This window comes from Panicum virgatum, chromosome 3N, assembly GCF_016808335.1.
Source record: "Panicum virgatum strain AP13 chromosome 3N, P.virgatum_v5, whole genome shotgun sequence".
Classification (NCBI taxonomy): Eukaryota; Viridiplantae; Streptophyta; class Magnoliopsida; order Poales; family Poaceae; genus Panicum; species Panicum virgatum.
This window is the reverse complement of record NC_053147.1, coordinates 4994455-5012431: the sequence shown is the minus strand read 5'-3', so window position 1 is coordinate 5012431 and position 17977 is coordinate 4994455. Positions and strand designations below refer to the sequence as shown.

General features: G+C 47.7%; 1 protein-coding gene across 1 annotated transcript; it reads left to right on the top strand.

The window, feature by feature from the left end:
* Positions 1–515: 515 nt before the first annotated feature.
* On the top strand, positions 516–16868 carry LOC120663832 (exocyst complex component 5). The gene is made up of 24 exons (XM_039942766.1): positions 516–715; positions 817–1017; positions 1182–1256; positions 3456–3557; positions 3694–3744; positions 3840–3945; positions 9426–9539; positions 9615–9706; positions 10384–10552; positions 10644–10720; positions 10811–10909; positions 10996–11086; positions 11524–11609; positions 11708–11884; positions 12391–12444; positions 12527–12655; positions 12768–12860; positions 12959–13105; positions 13274–13371; positions 13441–13525; positions 15016–15074; positions 16118–16216; positions 16297–16380; positions 16477–16868. The coding sequence occupies exons 1-24, from the start codon at positions 653–655 to the stop codon at positions 16547–16549; spliced, it is 2424 nt and encodes an 807-aa protein (XP_039798700.1). The 5' UTR covers positions 516–652; the 3' UTR covers positions 16550–16868.
* Positions 16869–17977: the final 1109 nt, after the last annotated feature.

Here is a 17977-nt window from a genome sequence, read left to right as displayed (position 1 = left end):
CTCAATTATGTGTTGTGTATGAAAACAGCAAAACATAAAGAAATATCCCCTCCTTTTTAAATGGTAGGTTATTTTGATTTAATTTTACAACGTACTTAAACATAGGGTATATTTAGATTCGCAACAAAAATTATGAATATATAAAATTAAATAACCTACAATTTTAAACGGAGAGATCAGTGCATAATTGGATGAGTAGAGAAAGATGAAAATGATACGCGTACTATGTTTCTGTCTTTTTAGGATTTATCAAATGTGGATCTCACAAACAAACTTGAGCCTAATTTTTTATCATCTCTCCTATGGTCACATGTGTTTTTCACTCGAGAGAAATCCAGTAATAAAATCAAATGAGGGGGAAAAAAATCTAGTACCCGGAACGGAGGGGCCCAATGTGTGTAACGTTGCAGTAACGCGGTTGCAGGTTTTAACGTTCAGCTCGTCCTAGTAGATCCGTTCCGTTCTCCTTCCCCGCAGCGGCCTCCGTCCCGCCAGCCCCGTTCCGTTCTTACATTTCTCGTCCCGTCCGCCCCCGCCCCGACCCGCCTCCAGATCGACAAACGGAAGGGGACACCGCCGGCCTTCCATTCCGCCGCCCCGCCTCGGAGGAGAGAAGGGAAGGGAGCCCCCGCCCAGATCTCCGCCGCCCGCCATGCCGACTCCCGCCGACCCAGCCGCCGCGCTCCCCCTCACTCTCGACCTCGAGGACTTCAAGGTAGGTTCCCCCTGCTCCCGCCCTCCTCCCTCCGATTCCGTCCTGATCTCGGCCGTCTCCGCCGCGACGCTCTCTGACCGTGTTGCGTTGTTTTGGCGCAGGGGGACTTCTCGTTCGACGCGCTGTTCGGGGGCCTGGTGGACGAGCTGCTCCCGGAGTACCGCGGGGAGGACGACGCCGCGCCCGCGCCGCCCCCGCCCCCGCCCGTGCTCGGGGCGGCCCCGCCCGTCTTCCCCGCCGTCGACGAGCTGCTCGGGCTGTTCAAGCACTCGTGCAAGGAGCTAGTCGACCTCCGCAAGCAGGTCCGTCACGTTCCCGCCCCCTCCTGCTGGTGGCGCTGCGAATGCTAGCTGTGGTCTACATGCCACAGCCTGCCTGCCTGACCGAATCGAGTGGTTGGTTGGTTGGCTGGCTAGCAATGTTGTCTGCACTGATGGTGCAATGTTTTCTGGTTTTTTGTTGACAGATTGACAAGAGGCTCCAAAATCTGAAGAAGGAGGTGGCAGTGCAGGACGCCAAGCATCGCAAGACGCTCGGGGAGGTAAGTTACCATGCCTGCAGGGTTTTTATATTTGTCCATGATTATTGCAGTAGGTGTTGTTTTAGGAAAATAATTAATGACAAGTAAACGGAGACATGTACATGGAACCAGAAAGAACTATAGGAAACATATTGCTCAGGAAAGAAAAGCTTAAATTCCTTCAATTGCAGCCTTAGATGACCGTTGCAGACCCACAGAGTTGTTTCACGTATATTGCCTTTGTTATTTCTTTCCTCATGTGGGATCCTCAGATAAGAAATCAGATTCACTTGTAAATAATTTGATGGCTCGGCACACTCTCTGTTCACCCCTTTCCGCAAATATCAAATCAGAAGAGCAGATTTTTTTTTTTCAGTTGCAGAAAAGAGATCCCTTACACTTTCTTTATAAAATGAAGGAAAATCGATGAACTGACCCTAGTCTTTGCCATATTCAATGAGTCACATTAACTGTACACCTTTCCGGTTCAGGAATAGGGTTAAAACAAGGGAGGCCATTTGTTCTTATCTTTTGAATGACCAATAGAAATGACATTCTGTAATGAAAGGTACGACCACGTGAGTGAGTTGATTGATTGACCAAATAGTCAGCCCTCAGTTGACAGTTGCTATGTCTTTGGATATATTCATTTTGGAGAAGCCATGGGAGGGGAAATCACTCCCCACTCTCTCCAACTTAACATACTATGAAACATAATATGACAGAGGTGGACTGCCCTCTAGTCGTTGGGCTTTTCCTGGCGAGCAGAGGCTCTAGTCAAAGCCCATTTTGGTGGGCAGAGGCTGGGAGGCCTTTACTGAATTAATTCTTGACAACTCTAAACAATGCTGGGATTGTGTACATACTAGGTGCAATATGAGTAAATGGCTAACTTTGGAAACACTAGTTACTATATGGTTTGCAAGGCGTCGCCTAGGTGATGAGGTGCTCGCAGAGGGCAAGGTGTTCCCGATGCCTAGCCAAAATGGGGAGGGAGGGAGAGAAGAGAGGGCACGAAGAAGAAACAAAGAACGAGGAGGTGAACCAGCAAGCAGTGCGGCTCTCTTTCCTTCTTCCCCATACTTGCTGGCTCCGGTGCAATTGCTACCACAGCTCTGCCCACTGGTTCCAGAGCAATTTCTGGCACAGGTCTTGCCCCAGCTCAGCTGTTGTGGTGGTGGTCTGGAAGGGGGTGGCGACGGGGCTCTGTTTGAGTAGGGGGAACTGACCAATTCATGGCTGGCAGAGGAACTTGGGGGTGGCGTCCTCATCCGTTCGTTGTTGCCTCTGCAGAGTGGTGGCGTCGGGGACTGGAAAGGCAGCGCAGAGGCAAGACTCAAGAGGGTAGGGTACGTGTGGTGGGAGGGGGGAGGGGGTTCTTTATTGGCTGTTGGCACGAGTTGGGATTTAGTAGGATACGGGGCTCATCTATTGTTGTGGTTATGGCCCATAAGCTTATTTTTTCTTTTCTTCTCTAATTTATTTGTGAGCATGGTGTCTGCCTTGCTCGCTTTGCCACTAAGTGCCTACTCCCTCCGTCCCAAAATAAGTGTAGTTTTAGAAAATTTCAGACACATTACTCATCGAAAGAAATGACTTTGTTACCCCTAATTACTTCTAGCAATTGTAATTGAAACCCGTGTTATTTATTTGGTTTTCTGGATCCTCAATAAATGCATATGCATTGGAACTAGAAAAGTAATATCTACTAAATATTTGATTGGCTCTATGCGTTTTCCTATACAATGCTTTTTTGGTACTTGGTATTGCTTTAATTAGATGGATTGGCGGGGGGGGGGGGGGGGGGGGGGGTAGAGTCGTGGAAACACTTGTTGATTCCTATTTTGGACCCTAGCTCCATGTAACAATATGCTACTGCGGAAACATGGAAGAATTGCAATCTTAGATCAAAACACTATGTATGGGAAAGCTAAAACTACACTCTTTGTGGGATAAAATTTGAATGCTAAAACTACACTTATTTTGGGACGGAGGGAGTAGGTGATAAGAGTGTGATGGGTCGCTATGGCTTGGCTTAATGCTTTAAGAACATTGGGCCAGAAGTCCTAATGAAATGCAACTTGGGATGACTGTTCAAACTAATTGAGAGAAGACGACCAACCTGTTGATCAGTATATTCTTGTATACAATTTAACAAATGATGTTGAACAAGTGGTTCATGTTTCTTTTTCTTATTGATTGTTTTATTGTTCTCTTCAGCTTGAGAAAGGTGTGGATGGATTATTTGATAGCTTTGCTAGATTGGATTCCCGCGTATCTAGTGTTGGTCAAACAGCTGCAAAAATCGGTGATCATTTACAGGTAATTTCTTCTGTGCAGGAGTGATGCCTGTAAATATTGGAACATATTATATGATTCTAAGGTTGCCCCTTTACTCTTTGGTTTGGTTTCTTTTTTCTTAATTTTATGTTTAATTTCTGCTTCTCTTGTCTTTCAGAGCGCAGAATCTCAGAGGGAAACTGCTAGTCAGACTATAGATCTCATCAAGGTAACATACTTGTTTGATGCTAGTATGTTAAGTAATTCCATGGGATGATGTTTTTGCATGTTGTTAACTTGAATTGAAATATGCTTCTATTGCAGTATCTGATGGAGTTCAACAGCACACCTGGGGACCTTATGGAACTTTCTCCTTTATTTTCTGATGACAGCCGTGTTGCTGAGGCTGCTTCAATTGCACAGAAATTGCGTAAGCTATAACTGAGCTGTGACAAATTCTTATGCTGTTTTTCTTTCCTTCTGTAGGTTAACACTGTTGGTGTATATTGAGCCCATGTGTATAGAGGCCCATCTAGAGGCCCATGTATAGGAATTATATATGCCCACCCTTCTAGGGTTGGAGGAATACATCTATTATTCCCTCCTACATGGTATCATTAGCCTAGGGTTAGCCTCTTCTCTCCTCCCTCCCCTCCCAGCTGCCACCGCCGCCGGCAGCCATGGCCGGCCGCCGGCGCCTCCCCTCCCCTCCTCCTTCCCTCCCCTCCCTTCCTCCTCTGCTGCCGCCACCGGCCCTGCGCCGGGCGCCTGGCTCGTGCCGGCCGCCGGCCTGGCCGCCTGGCCCCCCTCCGCGTGGCCCCGATCCGCCGCCGCCCTCCCTGTGCCGGGCGCGGGCGTGGCGGGATCCGCGGGATCCACCCGGGATGCCGCCCTCCCTGGGCAGGGCGCGGGCGCCGCGGGATCTGGATCCGCCGCCGCCGCCCCTGCGGTGGCCCTTGCCGCCGTTCTCAGGCAGGACGCGGACGGACCCGCCGTAGCAGGGGCCCTGGACGCCGCCCTCCCTGCTCCAGGCACGGGCCCAGGCGCGGGACCTGCCCCTGGCGGCCCCTTGCAGCCGGCCCTGCCTCTGCAGCAGGCCCTGGACGCCGCCCTCCCTGATCCAGGCACGGGCCCCGGCGTGGGACCCCCGACGGCCCCCTGCAGCTGGCCCTGCCTGCTGCGGCCGCCGCAGCCCACCGCGCCGCCATCGATCCGGCCGCCCTGCAGGCCGCGGCGCAGCTGCTGCAGGATCCCGCCGCGGCCTGATGCTGCGTGGACCGAGCTCGGGATGTCGCCTGCGGATGCGCCGCTCTCCGCCGCCGCAGGCCAATGCCGCTCTCGCCGCGACCCTCCTCGCCAAGTCGCCGAGGCGGAGCACTTCTTCCGCGTGTCCTCTGGCCAGCCCGTCGTCCCCGAGCCCGGCGCCTCTTCCTCCAGCCAGGCCCCGCCCGCTGGATCTGGAGCCCAGTACGCCCCGACCGTCCCCATGGTCGCCCAGCTCCACCTCCAGGCTGCCGGTGTCCAGAACATCAAGGCCCTGGTCAACGTCCTCCTCGACTCGACGTCCTCCTACGGACGCTGGCGGGACCAGGTCCTGCTCGCCCTCCGCCACTACGCCCTCGACGACCACGTCCTCCTCGACACGCCGATCGAGGCGCAGGACGTGGCGTGGCTGCGCCTCGACAGCGTCGCCATGTCCTGGATCTTCGGGACCATCTCCCTAGATCTTCAGGACCTCGTCAGGACCCACGGCGGCAGGCCTGGGTGGCGCTCGAGGGGCAGATCCTCGGCAACACCGAGTACTGCGCCCTCCAGCTCGACGCCACCTTCCGCACCTTCGTGCAGGGAGACCTCTCCGTTGGCGAGTACTGCCGGCGGATGATGGGCATGGCCGATGCTTTTCACGACATCGGGGATCCGGTGTCCGATCAGGTCCTGGTGCTCAATGTCCTGCGGGGCCTGAGCAGCACCTACGACCACCTGAAGAGCTGGATCGCCCGCCAGAGGCCCTTCCCCACCTTCCTGCAGGTCCGGGACGACCTCGCCCTCGAGGAGATCACCAGGGGTCTCGCGCCCGGATCGCCCTCGTCCACCACCACCGCGCTCGTCGCTGCTCCACCGGCTTCCTTCGCCACCCCTGCCACCTCTCTCCTTGGTGCTGCTCCCGCCGGGTAGACCGGAGGTGGGGGAGGCCATGGACGTCGTCGGCGGCGGGGGGGGGGGGAACGTGGTGGTGGTGGCCCTGCTACCGGTACCGGTGGGGGCCGTCGGGGTGCGCCGACTCCGGCTCCCGCTCCCGCTTCTGCCCCTGGAGGTACGCCCTGGCCATCCTTCAACAACCCATGGTCAAGGCGCATCTCGATGTGGCCATTCCAGGGTCCGGGAGGGGGGCTTCGCCCTCAGCTCCAGCCGGCGGCCATGTTCACCGGTACTGCTCCCCTCTCCGTGCCGTACTGGACCCCGCCCGCTCAGCCCAGCTAGCAGCCGACCTGGCCTGGCCCGCACAAATTGACAACTCCTGTTCTATCGAATTTGACTCTTCTGGTCTTACTGTGAAGGATTCGGCTTCCCGGCGTCCGCTCCTCAGATGTGACAGCCCGGGGCCCCTTTACACTCTTCGGTTTCCTGCTTCCGCTGCCCCGCCTTCGACTTCTTCGTCTACTGCTTTTGCCGTGACGCCTTTTTCCACCACCTGGCACCGCCGGCTTGGTCACTCCGGCCGCGACGTTTTGGCTCAGCTCAGTCGTAGTACCGATGTTCCATGTACTAGGGCTCCTGCTGAGCACCTTTGTCATGCGTGCCAGTTAGGTCGTCATGTTAGACTTCCGTTTTCTTCTTCTTCGCATGCTGCGCATGCTTTTGATCTTATTCACTGTGACCTGTGGACATCGCGCATGCTTTTGATCTTATTCACTGTGACCTGTGGACATCTCCTGTACTCAGCATGTCTGGCTATAAATATTATCTGGTCATTGTTGATGATTTTTCTCATTACTCTTGGACTTTCCCTTTGCGCGCCAAGTCTGAGACCTTCCCCACTCTCCTCCACTTCTTTGCCTGGGTGTCCATTCAGTTCGGCCTCACCGTTAAGGCCGTCCAGTGTGACAACGGGCGGGAGTTCGATAACTCCTCGCTACGACCACCTTCGGGTCTTCGGGTGTGCGTGTTACCCTAACACCTCCGCCACTGCTTCTCACAAGCTGGCGCCCCGCTCGACTCGGTGTGTGTTCCTCGGTTACTCCCTTGACCACAAGGGGTACCGATGTTTTGACCTCACCTCTCGCCGCGTCCTGATCTCCCGACACGTCGTCTTTGATGAGTCGGATTTCCCCTACTCCACCTCCTCCACTCCTCCTGACCCCGAGCTGGAGTCTCTGTTTCCGACTGACCCGGTGGTTCAGCCACCGTTATCTGTTTGTCCTTTCCCTGCATGTTTTCCCGGCGCACCGGCACCGCTTTCGGTGATCCCTGCTGCGCCGAGCACGGCCCCGGTACCCGCGGTCGCGCCATGCGCGGCCCCCGGACCTCCGGTCGTGCCGCGCGCGGACCCGGTGTCTCCCGCTGCGCCATGCGCGGCCCCGGTGCCTTCCCCTGCACCTGCGCGGTACGCTCAGCCGGTGCAGGTGTACCGGCGTCGGTCGGCGCCGACTCCTGCTCCGGAGGCTCCTGCGACGCCTACGCTGGAGCCGTCACCGCCGCCGCCGCCGCCTCCTCCGGCTCCCTCTCGAGCCGAGCCGGAGGTGTACCACCCGCCAGCCATCCATCGGGATCATCGGCATATCCATCCCATGGTGACTCGGCGGATGGCGTCTCAGGCCGCGACTCTCTCCGCCACCGAGGAGGAGCCGCGGGTCTCTCCGGTACCCTCCTCTGTCCGCGACGCCTTTGGCGGATCCTCACTGGCGTCGCGCGATGGAAGAGAGTCCGAGGCTCTTCTTGCCAACCAGACGTGGGACCTCGTACCGCGTCCGTCTGGTTGCAATGTGGTGACTGGCAAGTGGATCTGGACGCATAAGCGTCGGGCTGATAGCACACTGGAGCGATACAAGGCTCACTGGGTTCTCCGGGGGTTCACTCAGCGACTTGGTGTGGACTATGATGAGACCTTCAGTCCAGTCGTGAAGCCCGCTACGGTGCGCACGGTCCTCTCGCTTGCGCTCTCGCGCTCTTGGCCTGTGCACCAGCTGGACGTGAAGAATGCGTTTTTTCACGGCACTCTGTCAGAGATTGTCTACTGCTTTCAGCCAGCGGGATTTGTGGACTCGAGTCGTCCGGATATGGTCTGCCGGCTCAACAAGTCTCTCTATGGTCTGAAGCAGGCTCCTCGGGCTTGGTACTCTCGGTTCGCCACGTTCTTGCTGACATTGGAGTTCACCGAGGCCAAGTCTGACACGTCTCTCTTCGTCTACCGCCGTGGGGATGAGGCTGCATATCTGCTGCTCTATGTCGATGATATTGTGCTCACAGCCTCCAGTCAGCAGTTGCTTCAGAGTGTCATCTCCTCTCTGCAGCATGAGTTCGCTATGAAGGATCTTGGTCAGCTCCACTTCTTGGGCGTCATTGTTGAGCCTCGCCCGTCTGGTCTTCTCCTTCACCAGCGGCAGTACGCACTTGATATCCTGAAGCGGGCTGTGATGACTGATTGCAAGCCCTGCTCCACTCCTGTCGACACTCAGGCGAAGCTGTCTGCTGATCTGGGTGATCCGGTGGCTGATCCTACCGCCTACCGGAGTCTGCCCGGCGCTTTACAGTACCTCACCTTCACCAGGCCGGACCTCACCTACGCTGTCCAGCAGGTCTGTCTCCATATGCATGATCCCCGGGAGTCACACCTTGCTGCGCTGAAGCGTCTCCTCCGCTACGTCCGTGGCACAGTGGACCTCGGCCTGGTATTTCACCACTCGTCCTCTGCTGAGCTGGTGGTCTACACCGACGCTGACTGGGCTGGCTGCCCGGACACTCGTCGCTCCACTTCCGGCTACGCCGTCTTCCTGGGCGGCAACCTGGTCTCCTGGTCGTACAAGCGGCAGCCGGTTGTCTCCCGCTCCAGTGCTGAGGCGGAGTACCGGGCTGTCGCTAACGGCGTGGCGGAGGCGTTCTGGCTACGACAGCTCTTGGCGGAGCTCCACAGCCCGCTCGCTAAGAGCACGCTCGTCTACTGCGACAACGTCAGCGCCGTGTATCTCTCCACCAACCCCGTCTAGCATCAGCGGACGAAGCATGTGGAGATCGACCTGCACTTCGTGCGCGACAGAGTCGCCATCAGCGATGTTCGGGTACTCCATGTCCCGACTATCTCCCAGTTTGTTGACATCTTCACCAAGGGGCTGCCCTCCTCGACTTTCTCGGAGTTTCGCTCCAGCCTCAACGTAGCAGGTGGCTAGTTGTGGCTGCGGGGGGTATTAGCCCTTTGTACTCTCTTTGTACTCTCTTCTTGTCCAGTCTTGAACACCGCTGTGCCGGTTGTTCAGACTGCGGTGGGTGTTGGCTTTCTTGTTGTCCAGTCTTGAACACCGCTGTGCCGGTAGTTCAGACTGCGGGGGGGTGTTGGTGTATATTGAGCCCATGTGTATAGAGGCCCATCTATAGGCCCATGTATAGGAATTATATATACCCACCCTTTTAGGGTTGGAGGAATACATCTATTATTCCCTCCTACAAACACATTAGTTGATCAATATTTTGTTGAAAACACCATGCTAAGTTGATATGGGCATGTATTTTCCTAATTTGTATATGGCGATTCTTGTTTTTTTAGCAGCATTGCTGGACATTTATAATATCTAAACACGACTCTTTCAAGCAAAGTAGTAGTATTAGCATTTTTCTCATGATGTCAATGAACTCTGGTGTATTCGCACAATAAGATATAGCATATTGCTCAAGTAGTTGTATGTTTTGATAATGTAGGATCATTTGCTGAGGAGGATGTTGGTAGACATGGTGTAACAACAGCTGTAGGCTCTGCAAATGCAAGCCGTGGTTTGGAGGTTGCTGTTGCAAATCTCCAAGACTACTGTAATGGTCAGTTTGTTTCATTTCGGCCTTTCTATAGAGATTCTGTTAGTATGTGGTGGTGAATTATTATCTTTTGTGCAGAACTGGAGAATAGATTATTGGCTCGGTTTGATGCTGCATCACAGAGACGAGAGTTGTCTACAATGGCAGAATGTGCTAAAATATTGTCACAGGTATGCATTTATGCAAAGAACAGGGTTCTGCATTATGCTCAGATTGCTTGGTTGAAGGGGAAGATTCCAATGGATGGAGTGCATTTTAGCTGTGTTCACTGAATTTTAGCAGCAGCAACAACAAATCCTTCACATGGTCATTAGTGTAGAATTCCATGAACCTGGTTCATATTTTGCAATTGAGTTCTTGAACTGACTATCAGAGGAGGCCAATGACGTGACCATCTTGTTTTGAAATTGTTGAGCTATTAGTTTTTTTTTAATACAAAATGTAGCTGAAAACCTAGGTCTGAGGTTTTTAGTGGCCTTATGTACTGGTGAGCTAGGACTTGTCAGTTAGAAGATTGTGAGCATTTGAAATTGTGTTTGGGCTTTAACAACGCATAGGCAACTTGCTTGCTAGATATGCCTGAAAGGCTAATTGGATAAAACTAAATTATAAACCTCTGCAAGCTTAAGAGCCACATGAGTATCTTTTGTAGAAAGGAAATTAATCTTACTAGTTTAGGCCGAATATATACTTGCTTTTGGGTCCTGGTTTTAGCTTTTGTACCCCTGTTAAGTCTAAGGGCAGGTGCTACTCTATGCAGCCCTATAGTACTATCTATTTTTCTGTATTAATTTCAAGAGTTTACTTGTTTTTCTAATATATAGTTTTCATGGTACATTGATTACAGTTCAATCGGGGAACCAGTGCTATGCAACATTACGTTGCAACACGGCCAATGTTTATTGATGTCGAAATTATGAACACTGATATTCAAGTTGTTCTGGGTGATGAGGGGCTGCAAGCTGACTCCAATTATATTGCGGATGGTCTATCTCAATTGTACAAGGAAATTGCAGGTTTTTATGGGCTATATTCATTACAGTACTTGTTTAGGAGCTATACTTTGATTTTACTTTTGGTAATCTAAGATATCATGCTTCTGTTTAGATACTGTGAGGAGAGAAGCAAATACAATAACTGCTGTCTTCCCTTCTCCAAATGAGGTCATGGCAATACTTGTGCAGGTAGGTATTTTAAATGGCACTCTGAGTCTATATGATTGATGTGATTTATAGAATAGATTGAGTGATTTACTATTGTAATTTGCATTTCAGAGAGTTCTAGAACAAAGGGTAACAACTATTCTTGATAAAATTCTGATAAAGCCGTCTCTTGCTGCTTTGCCTCCTCTAGAAGAAGGAGGCCTTCTACAAGTAAGTCTTGTGCTCGATAATATTTCCATTGTAGCTTTTTGCCATATCATGTATGATGCCTTGCTGATCTCAAGTTAAAATGGTAGTATCTAAGAGTTCTGGCAGTTGCATATGATAAAACAAAAGAATTGGCCAAGGATTTGCAGTCTATTGGTTGTGGGGATTTGGATATTGAAGGTATCTCTTTTATTTCATACACTTTTTCCTCTTTTCATATTTTATTGTTCCATGTAACTTTTGATCATTCTACAGTTCATATGGTTATAGTGCTACTTTTGATCCTTGACTGCATCTTAATTATGTTGATGCATCGTTCTTAAAAGGAATACATGTGTTTACCACATTCTATCTGTATAATGGATCTGAATAACGGGTGATTTCTATGTATTAGATAATAAGCATGTAGCTTTACTATAATATCACAACTTTAATTCATATTTGTAGTGTGATTAACAATTTTCAATTACTTCTGATGCAGTAGTCATTTGGTTTGGATGGCCTATTGGTTCATCAACTTAAGTAGTTCAATTCAATGATACCATCCTTTAACATTTTGTAAGGCAGTTGCAGATTTGTTGGTTATCGTTATGATTTCCTTTTTTTTGTTTCCTTAGGTCTCACTGAATCCATATATGTTGCTCACAAAGATGAGTACACAGAATTTGAGCTGGCATCACTCAGGCAGCTGTATCAGTCAAAGGTTATAAATATGTATATTATAAAATGTAACCTTCAAGCATTATTTCTCTGTAAAAAAAAACTCAAGTACCTACATTATAAAATTGATCTGCTGTGCAGATGGCTGAACTGAGAGCCGAGGCGAAGCAACAATCTGAGTCAACTGGCTCAATTGGACGTGCAAAAGGCGCATCTTTGACTGCATCACCACAACAACTGATATCTGTCACTGTAGTAACAGAATTTGTCCGCTGGAATGAAGAAGCCATAGCCAGATGCACAATGTTGTTTTCTCAGGTTGGACCAATCCAACTAGCTATTTCTTTCCTGATTCATTAGTTGTACTTGTGTATAGTGATTCCTTATACTTGATGGTTTCATTTACAGTTTCATTGCTGATTTTGACTATATGAACTGGCCAAAATGTTCTATATTTGTTATACTTGAATATATTGTGTGATGAATAGATGCCACCAGCGTAATACACATGTTATTTAAAGTTCAGAAGGTCTTCACTCTACAACTATTTTTTCCCCACAAATCCTGAAGTCTTCGATTGTGAATTTTAAGCAATAGGTGTGCCAATCTGAGCCGGTAGTGTTTTTTGTTCTATTCTCTCTTTTTTTTCTTCGTATGGTACTTGCTTTTTTATTTCTCCTTAATATGATGACAGGCAGATGTTGCAGGTTCCAGGAAAAAATCACAGAATATTTTCTTATGTGTATATTGTAAATAATTCCATGTATGATATATCTTGTCAACCGCTGTTCTGTCTGGACTAATTCTAAGTGACATCTTTGCAGCCTAATACTGTTGCAGCTAACGTGAGATCCATATTTGCGTGCTTGCTGGATCAAGTAAGTAAAGAACCACGGATCACTGATTTATAAACAATATAGAAGCTAATGCCTCTCAGATGATAAAGTTTTGTTGCCATAGGTGAGCCAATACTTGACTGAAGGGCTTGATCGTGCTAGAGAGAGTTTAAATGAGGCTGCAACTATGCGGGACAGATACGTCATTGGATCAAGTGTTAGTAGAAGAGTGGCGGCTGCTGCTGCTTCTGCGGTAAGTCTTCTTTATTTTTCTTCAGTCAGCGGTTCCTTTTTGCAGTCAAATACGTCCCTGTCCAAAAATTATCATTATATGAGAGAATTATCTGTATTTTAAATATTTGCAGGCAGAGGCAGCAGCTTCTGCTGGTGAGAGTAGCTTTAGGTCCTTCATGATTGCCGTGCAGCGTTGTGCTAGTAGCGTAGCTATTCTTCAGCAGGTAATCTGTGCTGATAACTACTTCTAAATTTGTAGCCTTGTCTGCTAGGAAATGAAGTCAATGAACCATGTTTGATTTTTTCCGTTCCTTGTCTGTAGTACTTCTCAAACACCATATCTCGACTACTCCTGCCTGTCGATGGTGCTCATCCATCTGCTTGTGAAGATATGGGGTCAGCTGTATCTGTTGTCGAGGCTGCTGCACACAAAGGACTGTTGCAATGTATTGATACTGTTATGTCTGAGGTGTGCACCTTTTGTCCTTTCCTTATATCAATTATGTTAGACCACATTGCTAGCTGTTTGTGCCTTGTTACTCAATGGTTGAATCACAGAAGTCACCTTTTTCATGTTACTAGCTATTCTGTATATTTGCTGATACATGATTGCAATACTTATGGCTTGGCCTTGTAGGTGGAAAGATTATTGTCTTCAGAACAGAAGGCTACAGATTACCGGACACCAGATGATGGAGCTGCACCAGATCATCGGCCAACTAATGCTTGCATAAGGTGATCTGTTCTATGTTGAATATTTAGTATGGTCCAATATAACTAACTTATGTTTCTTGGTTATTTCAGAATTGTAGCCTACCTCTCTCGTGTTCTTGAGGTTGCATTCAATGCCCTTGAAGGTCTCAACAAGCAGTCCTTTTTGACTGAGCTGGTAAGTTACCAATAGAGGACCTTGATTTGCTGTTCTTTTTGGGTGAATTACAGCCACATAACCAACAGGGTTATGGAAAACCGATGTCCTACAAGACACATTGGAAATGTTCCATTTTTGCGCTGTAGTAGAGTGATGATGCAAAATATCTATTATTCCTTCTCATGTCTGCACAGCAGTGCTTTTGTCAATAGGTCTTGCGTACTTCATTGCAACTAGAAAATCCTAGTTATATTATAGCCTTCTTCACACTCCGTCCACCAGTAACCATACCAGATTCATGTGGGGTACATAAGATATAAAGTAAATTACATTTAAGGGTGGGCCTGGTGCGGTGGTAGAGGCCCTCCACTTGTGTCCTGGAGATCCTGGGTTCAAACCAGCCTCTTTCCAATTTATGCAGGGATAAGGCTGTCTAGAAATTCCCTTCCCTGGACCTCTCCTTGTGTGTGAGTTTTCAGCACTGGGTGTATGCCCTTTTCTTAGAGATCTAAGCTTGCATGATTGGCTCAAGCAGGTCTTTGAACTTGTACAACATATGTGTAAGTCCCTAAACTTGTAAATGTGGTTCAACTGGATATGCTGGCATTAAGTTGTTGACGCAGCATAGAGGTGGCAACACCCCCTCCTTTAGAGGGCAAACGATGTGGTGCTCTGTGTGGATTGATACTTTTTTTTTTATCACTGTGTGGGCTGATACTGATGCCATTCCGCTAAACTGCTCATGAATTCCCATGGGCAGTTAGTTCCCTGCTGTTCCTTCTGCAAACTGAGGAAAAACATCTGGCTTCATGGCATACACTCAAATGTCATGTTTGATGGCACACCCTTGGTGTTGCTGATAAGGATGCACACACGGTGTAGGTGGCAGGAGATGTGGCTGCTTGAGTTCCACCAGTTATTGATGTGTTGCTCTGTCAACAGCTTGTGTGCCTGTCAAACATTCCACCTCACATGTGCATACCACAAATTGATGCCCAAGTACCATTGCGCTCGCTCAGTTGTTTGCACAGAACACTTACGGAGGACTACTGCCAATGACTGGATGCTTCAGTGCTTGGGCAGTGGATGCTTCAGTGCTTGTGTGATCTTGTGTTCGGACTCATCCATATGTCCATAAGGTGTCAATTGAAATACGGTAACTAAATTGTTGGCACTTTGCCAAGACAACATCTATTGAAATGGAGAAGCCTTGAAAACATGTTTGGAAACAGGGCCTCACAGACACATGTACACAAGTTTGAAGAACCAAATAACTAATTTTGCAAGTTTACTGACTTGCTTGATCTGCAAGTTCAGGACCAAATTTACTGACTTGCTTGATCTGTAAGTTCAGGTCCTACTACTCAGTTTACTAAAGGAATGTATTAAAAGTGAACACATTTAAGCATTTGAGCAAACTGCTGCCATGCTGCGTACATGTGTGCTATTGCTTATATTCATATTGACTGCTGGTTCTGATACTCTATGCATTATTTTATTGCCATTAGGGAAATCGCTTGCATAAGGGGCTGCTTAATCATTGGCAGAAGTTCACATTTAGTCCCAGGTACTCTTCTACCATTTCCAACAAATAAATCTCTGCATCCTTGTTTTGGTTTCTGGTTCGTGACTGTCTTCAATTCAGTTTTTCTTGAGCAATATTTTGTTACTCCTGTAATATTTCACATCCATATTTTATTTGCTCGATTCGATAATATTAAATTCATCGTTTATCTTTCTAAAATGGTAAATTGAGCATAAGGATCAAGTAAACAACCTTGAGTTGATTGGATTACAACTTTGGATAGTTTCTATTCATTTGCCTTTGTGATCTATGTAAATTTAGCAACTTAATTTTATAAGAGAATGTTTTGTCAACCTGTCAATATTCCGCTTTATTAAGCTGTACAGAATGCACTCAACATTCTGCTTTATTGAGCTGCCCAGTAGTGATTACAATCTTCCATGGCCTTTACCCTTTAACCTGTTTAAGTTATAAAAATGCAAGGCCAAATCATTAGTTATCTCTGTTAAGATTTAGATTTGTGCCACCGTGTTAATTACTGTATCCATATTTGCCATTGGTTTTATAATATCTGTACTCATGCCACCAGTGTAAAATTTGTTCCATACATGCCAGCATTTCGAGTGGCATGAATCAAACAAGTTTTGACACTAAAATTGGTAGGGTGGTGGCATAAATGGGCCAAGTTTTACACAATGATGGCATGAGTCCAAATATTACAAAAGCAATGGCAATTATTGAGACCAGAATTGGCGCAATAGCACAAGCCTCTCTTATTTCCCCCCCAAATAAGAATATTTTGAAGATGGTTGCTTTTTAATTTGCTGTTCTTTGATACTGATTTCTGGTGTTAGGGATGAAAGTGGGCACCCAATGATTAGATCCAGGTTGCTATTTTAGCTCATTGGTAATCCTGCACGAATTACGTAAATGTTCATATTTATCAAAGTTATGATTGACGGAGTGGTCATATCTAGTTTGAGTTGCCGTAATGACCATGAACCACTATAACCAGTGTGCATGCCAGCCATTATGGTTATCTTGGTAGAGCCTGACTTCGTAGTGCCATTTCTGTTTTATTGTAGTGGTGGCTTGCGGTTGAAACGTGACATAACTGAATACGGGGACTTTGTTCGAAGCTTCAATGCCCCCTCCATAGATGAGAAGTTTGAGCTGTTGGGAATGTAAGTCTTGCATCTGGGGTTTCTGTCATGATGTTTGTGCCAATTTGTCGCTAATCTTTTCTTGGATCTTATGTTTGCAGCGTGGCGAATGTCTTCATTGTTGCTCCAGAAAGTTTAGCATCGCTATTCGAAGGAACCCCAAGCATCCGGAAGGACGCCTTGAGGTTGTGTCTGCATAGAACATTTGATGATATTTCCAGAATCATTCATGGTTTTGTTAGGACCTCAGAACTGACTTTGAGGTTTGATTTACATTTCAGGTTCATTCAGCTCAGGGATGATTATAAGACGGCAAAAATTGCTTCAATGCTTAACAATATCACAGCCGAATGATATTGGTACTGGGAGTGCATGAGGTTTGAGCGGCATGCACTCTGTTGCTGTGGATCTAGGCAGTGCTAGACTCTCAGAATGTTGGTCGGTTTTCGCAAATGGCTCCTGACAATTGGTGCCGCATGTATAGCTGAGCTTCGTGATTACTTTAGTTCTTTGGGTTTCCCATTATTTGTTACCTTTTACTTTTATTTCGGGCTTGCTCAATTTGAGCTGTACATGTGGTTCAGGTTCCCAAGACATTGTACCTGTATAAAGCATTAATTATGTAGAGAAATTTATTTGTGTTGCTACACAATGTTTGTGGTATTTGCAGCCAGCTACAGTCAAATAATCGTTATGACGATGGCCCGTTTATGGTTTCTGTTCACTTCTGTGGTCTTCTCGTCTACGGCAGGGTGCAAATAACTTGACGTGCCTGGGCTGAGCCGTAGAAGGAACTGACTACTACTCCGTACATTTTGACTCTCCTCATTGACATATGGCGCAAATTGTACTAGCCACGTGTAGGGAATCCTTATGCAGTGCTGCAGAGAAGTTTCATGCTCATTGCAGATGGAAGGTTATAAATAATTACTCCTGTTAATGATATTATGATCCCTTTGAATACTATATACCACTAAGTAGTGATATTGCGCACCATAACTAACATCTATTTTTATTGTAATGCTCAAATTTTTTTAAATAAAAAGGATACAATAGAATTTATATCAGAACTTCCGAAGACCCTAACTTACAACTACACTACGGTACTCTAGACTGCTGAAAGAGTGGCAGGAAGCTCTTCTTGCCGGGAGTAACTCCTACTTTATAATAACCCAGGCTTAAGAGAGTTGTTTAGAAGGAAATTGCAACATAATGTCACTATGTCAGTTGCGCCAGCAGGCCCAACCCAAGCTTGATCTTCATGTGAATGGATGGCAGGGTCGTCATCACCACAGGGCGCGAACACGCAAAGTTAGGGACAGGAACACATGCGACAACAAAAGGCAGGGATAGCCATTATTTGCTTACACGTGATGAGAGGGCATAGAATATTACCATGGGCACGCAAAGGGCAGCATGCATGCTAATAAAGTAACAAAGATGCATAGAACGTACGGTACGACTTTACCCTTTTCTTTTCATTTGTGGATTTGATTCTCTCTTTTGGCAATCTAATTATAAATTAAGGCGGGGTGCCATTATTATCTTTTTGTTTCTTAACTTTTTATTTGGTTTGACCATCACCACGTCATCTCCTGCAAGCCATGTATCCTGCCAAGATTCTTTAACTCTGTTCGCTTGGCTTGTCAGCCAATCAATTAGTGTTTTTCTCTCACACCAAATCAGCATTAGCCACAAACCAGTTAGCAATATTTTTCTCTCATAACAAATCAGCACCAGCTACCAGCCACAACCAAGCAAACAGAGTGACATCTAGGATGA

Bases quoted from the DNA above. Each gene is read 5' to 3' on its own strand.
- LOC120663832 (XM_039942766.1), top strand. From the start codon at position 653: ATGCCGACTCCCGCCGACCCAGCCGCCGCGCTCCCCCTCACTCTCGAC. The intron at 11,087-11,523 runs GTATCTCTTTTA...TTGTTTCCTTAG, and splicing joins TGGGGATTTGGATATTGAAG to GTCTCACTGAATCCATATAT. The intron at 12,656-12,767 runs GTAAGTCTTCTT...AAATATTTGCAG, and splicing joins CGGCTGCTGCTGCTTCTGCG to GCAGAGGCAGCAGCTTCTGC.